Below are 12,149 nucleotides of genomic sequence, written 5' to 3'. Positions count from 1 at the left end.
AAATTTAAATAGTATAATCATTTTCATTTTATTATTTTCAATAAATAAAATAGTTTTAATATTGTTTTAATAAAAAAAAATTAATTTCTTTTTCAATTAAAAAAAAAATTAAAACCACGAAATAATAAATTATTTTAATATAATGATAATATTTATATTATTGATACTCAAGTGTATTTTATAATTATAAACAAATAACAAAATGAAAGCAATATATTTACAGTTAAGTAAATTTTAATTTTGAATTATTATTCAAATTAATTAATTAATTAATATGTATTAATAATAAAATTTTATTAATAAATTCATTTATTGCCAATTATATATATATATTTATTTGATATGAATGATATATTTGATATATTTAATATTGATTGAAAATTTAATAATTTATTATAGTATAAATTAATATAAATATTTATTATCATCAATTTCAATATAAAATTTTCATTGACTTTATAATTGTATTATAGGTAGTGAATGACTCATCAAATTAAATACCTGTTAAATTAAACATAGCACGAAATTATATTATTAATTAATTAAAGATAAAGTATAATATATAAAATAATAATACATTGTACGCAAATTAAATATAGATATTTATCATAAATAGATAAATAAACAAGAATAAACAAAAATAATCAATATAAATTTAAAGAATATTTAATACAATAAAAACAGTTCAAATTTTTAATATTATTCATAATTATTAATTATAATATTTTTTATTATTTCTATTTAGATTACAATTAAAAATATTATTCAGTTTCATAATTTTAATTCAAATATTAATCATTAATCTTTTTTATCATTCAATAAATTTTAAAAAATTTAAAAGATATCTACCTTAAATAATTTACTATAAATAATCTTTTATCATTTTTTTAATATAATAAGTAATATTTTGTTAATTTAATCAATAATTATATATCTTATTAATTATATATCTTATTAATTTTGTTTTTTAATGATACAGATATTACTACGACAAAAATATCATGACAAAAGTACATGGAAAACGATACGCGTACAAATTTGACTTTCATGGATTGATGATGGCCTGTCAGACGCAAGCCGGTATTACATTGGAAATGTCTCCATCGTCGCGAGGTACAGGCGCAAATTGTCATCCTCATCATTCTCATCATAATCATCACTTATATCCAACAGGACCATCGAGTTCATCAGTATCAGCACCTCCACCGCCTCCAGCGCCTCCGCCACATCCATCACATTATTGTTGGCCTTATCACAGATATTCCCCACCAGCGTAACATAAAGAATTTATTGTTTTTCGTTTTTAATAATGTGAATAATTTTTTTAATGATTATATTATCTATTAATATTACATACATAATTGTAAAATTATTGTTTTAAGGGAATAGATAATTTTTAAAATAATTGAAGAAGATTGTATAAATTTGATAATTACAGTCTAATAATGATTAATAAATGGTAAGTTTATTATAGTATATACATAATGTTAAATGTAATATATAAAGAAAATATTCAAATATAAAATAAAAATAGATAAACTAAGTAATTATATATTTCTTGATAAGAATAAAATTATTGTATATATAAATAAATTAAATATTATCAATTTTTTATTATTTAAGTTAGATATAAGAATTTATATCTATGTAAAAAATACATAGAAGTGTCTAAAAAATAATAGTAATAGTAATAATTGTTTCTGTAAACATTTTAAATAGAATTTATAAGTACTTTTTGTACATTGTAATTACAATGTACAGTCTTTAAACATAATTTTTTTATTTAATAATTATTTATTAATTATTAATTTATTTAATAATAATTATTACTAAGACATTTAATATAATAAATATAATAAGAAAATTAGTTCTTCATTAATTCTAATTCATTAAATTTTCAGAAAATATTTTAATTATTATTATTATAATATCATTCTTTTGATAGACAAATAGAAAAATTCAAATTTTTTGATTTTATGATAAATTTTTTGATTTTATGATAAAATTTCGATTTTTTTAGATTAAATTTTTAAGAGTTAGTATGAAAAAAATATTAGTTTGAAATTAATTTTGTCTATATACTACTAAATAAATACTACTAGTAGTTTGCTTATATTTATAATGTTCTTCTTATTTGTTATAATGTGCTTATCTGTTATAATGTGCTTCTTATTTATAAATAATTAATAACTCTTATATGAAGATTTACAATAGATAATAATCTATTATAGATATTTATAGACATCCATGCGCCATCTACAGTGAATAGGTAATACTAGATTAAAATTTACTCTTTGATGAGATAAATGCCGATGATTTCATTCTCTATATTTAGAGTTTAGTATTTTAAAAGATATAACAAAAATATCATTATATATTTTTTCTTAATCTGTAATCTTATTTAAAAATTATAAATAATTATAAGTAAAGTAATATTGAGTATAACATTAAAATGGTTAAGATTTTAAAACTTTTAAGACATGCAAATAAAAATGTAATTAAATATTAAATTTATTTTGTACATTATTTATTATTTAAATATTATTTAAATTTGCATATTATGTCTATTTTATATCTTGTATTTGAAATAAAATTTATATCATTAAGAATTAAAAATACATAAATTATGAATTTTTTAAATATTTTGTAGATGTCACTTACATTAAATTCTTAGCCAATCAAAGTTAACATTGACATAACCTAAATATCGTATGTTGAATTAAGCGCCATTTCTCTTTCTTCATAAGAAAAGGTAAATGAAAGCACGCTGTGAAGCGATGTATAGAATATCAGTTTATTATAATATCATCATTATAATTTTTATGTGAAAATATTTTAAAATATGAACTCAAAAATAAAATTACTAACATTATTATATTATTTTAGTTCTTCAGTCCGTAAAAAATATGTCAGACGTTGAAAAGTAAGTATGTTTTATATATCTCTTATAAAAATAAAATATTAATACATTTTTTTTATTATGAAAGTATTACATTAAAACTTTATGTAATATTTATTGTCTTTATTAAAAATTGTTTGAGTTTCAAAATTTATATAAAATTTAACCTCTTATAATACTATGCAAAAATAGAATAATAATGCAATCATATTTTTATATAAAAAATTTAAAATAATGAATGAAGTAAATTTGAAATAAATAGAATCTAATTATTATTTTATTTTTAGTGATGATGTACCTTCTGCAATGGCAGCAGGAGGTGCAATGGATGTCAACACAGCCCTTCAAGAAGTTCTTAAAAATGCATTGATTCACGATGGTGTTGTACATGGTCTTCATGAAGCTGCCAAAGCATTAGACAAGTGAGTTTATTATATGTCATTTTGTATATTTTTGTAAAACCTAATATATATTATTTTCATATGATGAAATATTAGGTTCCCTCTTCTGAGAAATACCCGTTATAAAAATTAATAATGCTGTCATGAACATCTTATCTGATTTATTAAATAATTATTTCTCAATTGATAATTTAAACATCAAATTTATTTATATTTACTTTATATATTATATTTTAGGAGACAAGCTATGCTATGTATTTTAGCTGAAAATTGTGATGAGCCTATGTATAAAAAATTAGTACAAGCATTATGTAATGAACATCAAATTCCTTTAATCAGAGTAGACAATAATAAAAAACTTGGTGAATGGGCTGGTCTTTGTAAAATTGACAGTGCTGGTAAAGCTCGAAAAGTTGTTGGGTGCTCCTGTGTTGTTATAAAGGTATAAATTATATAAAATACAAAATTAAAATTTTTTTTTAACTCAAATTATAAGTTATATGAGATTTTATGATGAAAACAAGGCTCCCTCTACTGAGAGAACCCATATAATTAATAAAAACTATGCTGTGTTAATGCCTTTCTGATTTTAGTAATTTAATATTGATTTTTTAACAATTTTTATTAATCATTGAATTTTTTTCAATTAAAGAATTGTTTTTTTACTTTTAGGACTTTGGAGAAGATACTCCTGCAAAAGATGTTGTAATGGAATATGTCAAACAAAGTTCTGTACACTAATATCTTTTAATAAAATATTGGACATAAAATCGTACGTATAATTAATTTAATCCTAAGTATTTTTAAATTTTGTATTGTAATAGAAAAATCAACTAAAATCTATTCATGAATAATTTTTAATTTATTTAATTTAATCACTGAAGACAAAATAATAGAAAAGATGATAAAATTTTTTTTCTGGAAATAGTTTTAGAATTAAACCTTTTATTTATTTTCTATATTTTTTGTTATTTTGTCGCAAATATTTTTATGTTTAATCCAATCTTTTATTTGACATTCCCTGTAATGATTCAATAATAATTGTTTGATCGAAAAATAATAGTACTTTATATTAATAGATTGTTGCAAATGAAATAGTCAAATTTTTAATAAAGTTATTAACATTTATAATTCTATTAAAAGTAATATTAATCAAATTTTGATTTAATAAATTATGTTCATTATAAAATAGAATTATTACAATTAAATTCTTTTTCTTGTTATATATAATAAGTCTAAAGATTTATTTTTGATATTAATTTAAAATTTTCATATCAAGAATCATTTATTTTTTTAATGTAACTATTTTGAAAGTTTTATTAATATCAAAAATTTTTATGCATTAAATTATAAATCTCTGTAAAAGAAATATGCTTAAATTGAAGCTTAAATTATTATAATTCAATTTTTATTTTTTAATAAATAAATTAAAAAATAAAATTATTTATTAAAATTTTCAATTTTAATAAATAAATAAAATGTAAATCAAATTATATTCAACTATTTTCAAAAATAGTAAAACAATTTTTTTTTAAGTTTTTTGATAATATAACATATTATTTAATAAGAATATTCATTAATATAAATATTGAAAATATTGAAAATTTACATATTTTTGAAATCTGCAACAACCTAATGTATGAATGTAATAATTGAAAAAATTTATACCTTCCACAATACCAAGCTTCTTTACATTTAGAACACCGTTTTTTTGCTTCTTCATGACATAAAAAACATTCTTTAATGTCAATACAATCTAGTTTATCTAAATCATATGCATCACTTAAGATTTGTGCTGCATTTTTTATATAATCAGCATCTGTTGTGTATATAAATTTTGATTGATTTTTTGCTAATTTTTTCCACTTTTTATGATATTTTTCCATTATTGATGATCTTATCTAAAAACATAATTGTTTAATTAATACTGTAACTAACTCTAAATATATTTTTATCATGATAATTTTTAACCTGTGGTATAAGTTCCACATTTACTGCTCGTGATGTATTAGTATTAGGTGATGATACATTTAAATAATTTAACCATCGTTTTAAATCCATTAAAGGAGAAATTTGATCTATTACACATTCATGCAAATATTTCTGTAACTAAAACAAATTTTTTTTTATGTAAATATATATTATTTTATGCAATATACATATACAATCTTAAATATATAATATAGTTTGTAATGGTAAAATATTTTTAATAATTTAAAGAAAATTAAAATACCTTTAATAATTTAAAGAATCTATGTTCAGTAATTTCATAATAAGATGCACTTTTTGGATTAAGTAATAATTCTCGCAAACCTAACCAAATTTGTCCTTCTATCTTAGAAATCTTTTCCTCTTCATTTGATTTTGATTTTCTCCACCCACCATTATATATCATATTTTCCCCTTAATAACAAGCAATTTTATTGTAATTTATATTATATTTTTTTATATTCATAGAATGATAGTTACCTTCTGCATTTTTTTTTGTCCATGGATGTTTCTCAATGAGTTCAACAAGCAAGTAGGGTACATCATGTGTAGTTAATAATCGCGATAATACATATAATGGTAATTTATCTGCAAATTCAGCCAAGTAACGAAGAATTGAAATGCAACGTATACCAATGTCAAATTCAAATTCTTTCTTTTTTTCAAAAATTTCTTCAAGACATGAACTAATTACAATAAATATTAATATTATTATTTAATTCAATTTAATAATTTTTTTACTAAAATTATATAAAGTTTTAATAATAACTTACTTTGGGTCTTTTACATTTTCATATATTTCAATATTCGATACATCGATGAGTAGAGATACAGATTTAACAGCATAATCAACAAGATCAAGAATAGAATCATTCAAAGTTTCTGCACTTTCACAGTGAAATAATACATTTTCTAATAAAGAAACTGCAATATCTTCATGATAAAATATTGTGAATAGCATAAAAGTATTTTTTGGTTCTTCATTCATTTCTATCAAAAGTGGAAATACCTTATGTTTCCATATATCAATTTGTATAGCTTCATATATAAGAATAGGAATCTATATAGGGAAAGAAATATTAAATTAAGAAATTGTTATATAAAAAATATTTTATTTACCTTCCCAAGAGAAACAAACCATTCCTTTGTACTTTCTTCTCGCAAGGCGCTAATTTCTAATACACTTTGTTCATTTAATAACATCAATCTTTTATGAAATTCAAACCATCTGAAAAGAGCATTCAGATTATATTGGATGCATTATATTGTACATTTTTATACATTCAAATAAGATTTTAATGTTTAAAGAAAGGTTTTAAAAAAAAAAAATTAACCCTTTTGTTCCAATATTTTCAAGATCAGATATTTGTAAATTATCTATAAATGACTCAATTTCCCAAGATGAAATAATATATTCCATTCGAGTTGACATTTTTATGATTAAGAAAAATACTATATGCTATAGATAAATGGCAACCATTTGTAAACAAAATTCGTATTTGATATCTTCGACATGTATATATATATATATATATATATATATTATATATATTATAATATATATATATTTTTTATTATATAATATATATATATTAATCATTAAATTTTTTAATTTTATGAAGATAAAAATATATAGATAATACAAAAATATATACATTCAAACGAATTTTATTATTGTAAAATAAGTCTTTTTTTTAAATTAATATATTTTATCATATTTTTTTTATTTATTTAAAATTTTTTTAATAATAATCTATGGATAGAACATAAAAATATATTATAAAATATATTATAATAAAATATATTATAAAATTATTAATTATTTTAATTCAAAACTTTAATTCAAAAATTTTTATAAATGTTAATAATTTTTTAATTCATAATCATTGTATTTATAATTACATTAGGATTACATCATATAATATAAATTTTTTAAGTAGGAAAATAATTGACATAACCTATAATATCTATTATTTATTGAATTATTATCTATTATTTATTTTTAAAATCTATTTTAAAAAAATGTTAATTACAATTTTTCAAGTTTACATTCTAATTATATTAAATATTGTGAATATATATTCTTTTACAAATCATCAAATTAATGGTAATTAAAAAAATTAAATTAAAAATAAAATTATTTTATAAAAAGTTATGATTTTTATTTAATATATTTATTTATCTCAGATATCAATAATATTAAAAATATGTCTATAGTAAGTGATATGGAATTAATAAGAGTATCAGAAGAATTATTTAAAAAATCTCCTAATTTATTTAATTATGTGCACATAAATTATCAAAAACAAATATGTTTTAATAATTTTACTGATAATGCTTCTGAAAGGTAAAAATTTTATTATTAACTTTAATTTAAAAGTTAATTGGATTTTAAATATATATATTATTTAACTTTAGGTTGTTAAATATATCATTTAATATTTTTTCAATATTAACAATAAAATCTTTTATAAAATTATTTGATAATTATGAATTAGATACTTATCAACCAGAAATTGTAACAAAGGAAGAAGATCTAGAAGAAAATGAATTTATTAACAATTTAATGAAAACAGATATAATGTTATATGTCATGCATTTTTTATCATCTAAAGGTTTTTTTAAAAATGACATGTACATTCATAAAAACATTTTAAAGCAAATATGGTTTCATTTATATCCTCGAAGTAAAGGAATAAATGATAGTTCTGGATTTGAACATGTATTTATAGGAGAAAGAAAATCGCATAAAAATATTATAGGACTTCATAATTGGATTTTCTTTTTCTATGGAGAATCATCAAATAAAATTAATTATTTTGGATTTGCCAATAGTAAAAAAATTGTTAATGTAAGTAAAATTATAAATATATATAATAATATTTGTTAAATCATTTTAAAATGATTTTTTTTAGAAAGCAATCATCTTAGAAGTATATTTTACTTATATTGGAAAACATAAAAAATCAAGTATGTTTATTGGAACACCTCCAGAATTGGAAATAGCACTTTATACACTCTGTTTTTTTACAAGACCAAATAAAAGATGTAAATTATCTTTTGCGGGAATTAAATTTGATATTCAAACATATATGTTGCAAAATAATGGTTTAAAATTTATTGCAACTGCTTTTCCTATTGCAAAATAGGAAAATATTAAATATTAATAGGATATTATTTTAAAATATTATTTTGAATTAAAATATTTTAATATTATTTTTTTATATTATATAAAATAATCAAGATAAAAAAACTATGAAAGTAGAATATTTTATTTGTTAAAAACACAAAGATTAATTACAATGAAAATATTATATATGTTCTTAAAATATAAATAATCATTTATACAAAAAAAAAAAACTATTATATCATATTTAGGAACTCTTCAAGTTAAATCAACCACATGACTATCATGCTTGTATTCAGTATCAGATATTTTTTTTTTGATATTTTGTTTTCTTTTTTTCTTTGATATAGAAGAATTTGAGAATGTATTATTATCATTTTTATTTAAAGTTTCTTCTATGTCATTTTCTGATAATTTAAATTTTTTAGAAACTATTGGAGAATTGTTAGAAGAACTACAATCTATAAAATCTATTTCCGAATCACTTGTATCATTTTTTATTGGAGAATCATATATCTTTTCTTGTTCATGTTTAATATCGTACACAAATGTCTGTAAATAAAATATAAGATAAATATAATCAATTATTGCTTTTAATTTTTTTTAGGAATATTTTTCATATTTAATTTCAGACCTTTTCAATTTTTTGTTTTGTGCAACTTAATAAAGAACTTGTACTTGATATATTTTGATTACTTTTTTTTGATGAACTTTCAGTCAAGTTTTCTTTAGAGATATTATTCTTATTTTCTGATTTTTTAATTTCTAATTCATTACTATATTTATCATTAATACCAAGTATCTCTTCTAATTCATCAACCCGTTTTTGTAATGCCATATTTTTGCTTTCTGAAAATGCTAATTTTTCTTCGAAATCCCTAAAATATATATAATGTATATAAAATATTCAAATTATAATTTAAAATTTTTAATCTATAGATATTACTTAATAAATATCTTACATTTGTTTTGACTGTTCTTCTAATGATGTATCATTTTTCATATTAACTTTAGAAAGTTTTTCTTGAAGCTTTTTAATACTCATGCGTAATTGTTTACATTTATTAAATCTTCCAATTAATTCTCTGTAAAAATTATTATATTGATGATGATTATATAATTTTTTTGAATATGTTATAGATTGTTTTAAATATATTATATATTACTAACTTTTTCATAATAGAAATATACATAGTAAGTGTTTCGGGATCTTTAGTTTTTCCAACCATTTTACTAACATCACTAATAGGTGCATGTAATAATACCTGTATTCTAAAATACACAAAAAATGTAAATATACAATAAATACACATAAAAATGTAATGTAAAATATATATGTATATATGATAATTACGTACGGTTTAAGATCTTCAATCTTATTTTTTAATTGAATAATTTCTTTTTTTAAATTATCACAGTGTGAACTTTGTTCTTTAAAATAATTAATTTGTTCTTTCAAAGCATGTATTGCTGCATTTTTTTTGTTAATTTCACTTTCTACTTTTCGAACTTCTTGTTTTAAACCAGCATTTTGTTTTTCTAAAGTAACATTTTTTGAAGAATAATATTGAATGTCTTTTTCTTTTAACAAAATTTGAAATTTTAAGTTATCCACTTTCTCTTGTAATGTAGAACCTTGAGATTCAACTACTTCATTACTTGGAAATGTGAAATAGAGCCTATGTATTTTACTTTGTGTAACTTTCTCTCTACATTGTGGACAGCTTTTTGACCTGAAAATAAATTATAATCATAATTATATAATTATAATCATATATTTTGAAAAAGAAATGAATTAGAAATTGAATTGATACATGCTATGAGCTAAATTTTCACATTTTTTAACAAGATGTTTTGTTATTTTTTAATATTTATTTACCTTTCAAGCCATTGTGTTAAACAATGCAAATGAAATACATGTCCACATCTTGTATAAAAAATATCATCTGATTGTATTAACTGTTCGCTACATATAGAGCAAATGACGTTCATTTTACGTTAAAATAAATAAGCATAGAAATATTTGCTATAGATTAATTTATGTTAAATTTATTATTTTTTTTTGTTAATTGTAATATCAATATTATTTAGTTTTTACTTTCCGAAAAAGAATCTAAAATCAATTTAATATAATATAATTTGTTACGTTCTAATTCAAGATCTAATTCAAAAAGGTTATACATGTGCTATCAAACAGCATTAGTCTGAAATGTCATTGGTAGGATTTAAGTTTATCCTTAGAACTTTGAATTTAGTATTTGTATAACACAATGAGTATATAATTTTACTTTATTTATAAAATAATATTTAAACGTATTTAAATATGTATTATACATCATATATAAAAGTAATTGTAAATAATAAAAACAAAGATATGTCACATTTAGTTTTTAACAATAAAATATATATTATATTTTTTTGTATAATATTTATATTTACAGGATAGCCAATTGAAATCTCAGTTAAAGCAAATTATCTTTATGACAAATGTATATCATAACTTTTTTATGATAATTATCACCATTAATAATAAATATTTCTCACTGTTTTTTTTACTTTTTTTATCACAAAATGTATAATGCAAATACAATTATACAATCTTTAAAAATGTTTAAACTCCAAATTCATCTTTTAAAAAATAATATATCTAATTCACATTTAATTTCATTATCATTTATTTTACATGTGAAATATCAATATGTATATTTGCAAATATTAATTTTACGATAGAATTCAACTAGTGATACAAAAATTTGCAATGTTTTCTAGGGAATTTTCTACAGTTTCTTATTTAGTTGTCGGTCAGTATTGCAGGCCATAACAATCGATTTACTCTGCAAATTTCAGCTATTCGAAACTTCGCGAAGAAGGAACCAGTTACCAGTGGTACCTTCTCGAAAGAACGTCTTTCTCAAAAACATTAGCTTATATCAGAGAATTGCCGGCATACATGTGAGTGCGCGAGTTAATATCGAACTTTTCATTAACTTATTATTAATAATTATTATATTAAGTGTATTTAATATTGTTGTTTATATACAGTAAAACAAGGAAGCTTGTCTTTTGAGGTGGGTGTTCATGTCGTCTTAAGTTGAATAAAGATATACTGAAATGAATTTGAATAATATGAATTAGATATATTTTACATTTCTCAATTGTCATTCTTTTAATTGTTTTCTATGATTTATTTATATGTCATTAAACAATTGCATCATATTCTACATTAAAATATTCACATGTAAAATGTCAGCCATTTGTTGGTTAAATGATTTTTAGCTGACAATAAGTCAACGTCACCTGTTTTTTACGTTAGATAAAAAAATATATTTTTATGAAGAATTAACTGTTCTTTGTATATATATTGTCGAAAATAATACATATAATAAAAATATATGCAATAAATATATAAAAATAAAATTTTATTATATATAATTTTTATTCTTATTTTTTTGTCATTTATTGAAATATATAAATAATTTCAATAAATTGTTAAAAAGATCTCTTCATAGAAACATATAATAATAGAATCTCATATATACATATGAATATGAATATTTTTTATGCATATATTACATATATATTACTATATTTACTTATTAAAATTATGAGTCTTATATTTACAAATATGTTTTTTTTTCAAAATATGATATATTTTTTTTGTAAATAATAATTTAATATTAATTTGATTTATATATTATATTATAGATCGTAATTTTTGAAATATTAAATTCCA

The 12,149-nt window shown here is 19.4% G+C and overlaps 6 protein-coding genes across 8 annotated transcripts in view; 4 read left to right on the top strand and 2 right to left on the bottom strand.

Moving 5' to 3' along the window:
• The window catches only part of LOC102679119 (DNA-binding protein D-ETS-6-like), a 9,924-nt gene extending 8,555 nt beyond the window's left edge, over positions 1–1,369 (top strand). The window contains exon 4 of the mRNA XM_006618800.2: positions 980–1,369. Within this exon, the coding sequence (XP_006618863.2) occupies positions 980–1,277 (298 nt within the window). The 3' untranslated portion in view covers positions 1,278–1,369. The remainder of the gene's footprint in view (positions 1–979) is intronic.
• Positions 1,370–2,722: 1,353 nt separating this feature from the next.
• On the top strand, positions 2,723–4,070 carry LOC102678980 (40S ribosomal protein S12). Of its 2 annotated transcripts, none has more exons than XM_031512003.1 (5): positions 2,723–2,752; positions 2,887–2,923; positions 3,187–3,321; positions 3,538–3,742; positions 3,973–4,070. In XM_031512003.1, the coding sequence occupies exons 2-5, from the start codon at positions 2,907–2,909 to the stop codon at positions 4,039–4,041; spliced, it is 426 nt and encodes a 141-aa protein (XP_031367863.1). In that variant the 5' UTR covers positions 2,723–2,752; positions 2,887–2,906; the 3' UTR covers positions 4,042–4,070. The 2 variants fall into 2 exon arrangements, with proteins under 2 accessions (XP_031367863.1, XP_031367862.1); XM_031512002.1 differs by having other exon boundaries at positions 2,733–2,799.
• Positions 3,577–6,811, bottom strand: LOC102675738 (zinc finger MYND domain-containing protein 10). Its single transcript, XM_031512001.1, has 8 exons — positions 6,624–6,811; positions 6,409–6,517; positions 6,063–6,349; positions 5,770–5,975; positions 5,534–5,703; positions 5,272–5,409; positions 4,969–5,201; positions 3,577–4,321 (listed from the first exon to the last, which is right to left on the bottom strand). The coding sequence occupies exons 1-8, from the start codon at positions 6,719–6,721 to the stop codon at positions 4,246–4,248; spliced, it is 1,317 nt and encodes a 438-aa protein (XP_031367861.1). The 5' UTR covers positions 6,722–6,811; the 3' UTR covers positions 3,577–4,245.
• Positions 6,812–7,496: 685 nt separating this feature from the next.
• On the top strand, positions 7,497–8,759 carry LOC102678303 (poly(U)-specific endoribonuclease homolog). Its single transcript, XM_006618793.2, has 3 exons — positions 7,497–7,636; positions 7,708–8,140; positions 8,205–8,759. Exons 1-3 carry the CDS (start codon positions 7,497–7,499, stop codon positions 8,436–8,438), a joined length of 807 nt encoding a protein of 268 aa, XP_006618856.2. The 3' UTR covers positions 8,439–8,759.
• Positions 8,590–10,408, bottom strand: LOC102678455 (E3 ubiquitin-protein ligase TRAIP-like). Its single transcript, XM_006618794.1, has 6 exons — positions 10,296–10,408; positions 9,775–10,149; positions 9,587–9,688; positions 9,379–9,501; positions 9,051–9,294; positions 8,590–8,968 (listed from the first exon to the last, which is right to left on the bottom strand). Exons 1-6 carry the CDS (start codon positions 10,406–10,408, stop codon positions 8,675–8,677), a joined length of 1,251 nt encoding a protein of 416 aa, XP_006618857.1. The 3' UTR covers positions 8,590–8,674.
• A 704-nt stretch (positions 10,409–11,112) lies between these two features.
• LOC102678590 (alpha,alpha-trehalose-phosphate synthase [UDP-forming]) overlaps positions 11,113–12,149 on the top strand; it is a 55,084-nt gene continuing 54,047 nt past the window's right edge. Inside the window, exons 1-2 of one of the 2 annotated variants that reach the window (XM_006618797.2) lie at positions 11,113–11,368; positions 11,459–11,484. The gene's annotated coding sequence lies outside the window, so the exon portion shown is untranslated. The remainder of the gene's footprint in view (positions 11,369–11,458; positions 11,485–12,149) is intronic. The other variant, XM_006618798.2, reaches the window with a different exon arrangement.

Source organism: Apis dorsata, unplaced genomic scaffold (genome assembly GCF_000469605.1).
Source record: "Apis dorsata unplaced genomic scaffold, Apis dorsata 1.3 scaffold_376, whole genome shotgun sequence".
Taxonomy (NCBI): Eukaryota; Metazoa; Arthropoda; class Insecta; order Hymenoptera; family Apidae; genus Apis; species Apis dorsata.
This window is presented reverse-complemented; position numbering and strand designations above follow the sequence as displayed.

Coding starts and splice junctions, on each gene's coding strand:
- LOC102678303 (XM_006618793.2), top strand. CDS start 7,497: ATGTCTATAGTAAGTGATATGGAATTAATAAGAGTATCAGAAGAATTA. Junction 7,637..7,707: donor ACTGATAATGCTTCTGAAAG/GTAAAAATTTTA, acceptor ATTTAACTTTAG/GTTGTTAAATATATCATTTA. Junction 8,141..8,204: donor ATAGTAAAAAAATTGTTAAT/GTAAGTAAAATT, acceptor GATTTTTTTTAG/AAAGCAATCATCTTAGAAGT.
- LOC102678455 (XM_006618794.1), bottom strand. CDS start 10,408: ATGAACGTCATTTGCTCTATATGTAGCGAACAGTTAATACAATCAGAT. Junction 9,689..9,774: donor AAGATTGAAGATCTTAAACC/GTACGTAATTAT, acceptor TGTGTATTTTAG/AATACAGGTATTATTACATG. Junction 9,295..9,378: donor GAAGAACAGTCAAAACAAAT/GTAAGATATTTA, acceptor TATATATTTTAG/GGATTTCGAAGAAAAATTAG.
- LOC102675738 (XM_031512001.1), bottom strand. CDS start 6,721: ATGTCAACTCGAATGGAATATATTATTTCATCTTGGGAAATTGAGTCA. Junction 5,410..5,533: donor GATTCTTTAAATTATTAAAG/GTATTTTAATTT, acceptor AATTTGTTTTAG/TTACAGAAATATTTGCATGA. Junction 5,202..5,271: donor ATGTGGAACTTATACCACAG/GTTAAAAATTAT, acceptor TTATGTTTTTAG/ATAAGATCATCAATAATGGA.
- LOC102678980 (XM_031512002.1), top strand. CDS start 2,757: ATGAAAGCACGCTGTGAAGCGATGTATAGAATATCAGTTTATT. Junction 2,800..2,886: donor GTATAGAATATCAGTTTATT/ATAATATCATCA, acceptor ATATTATTTTAG/TTCTTCAGTCCGTAAAAAAT. Junction 2,924..3,186: donor AATATGTCAGACGTTGAAAA/GTAAGTATGTTT, acceptor TTTTATTTTTAG/TGATGATGTACCTTCTGCAA.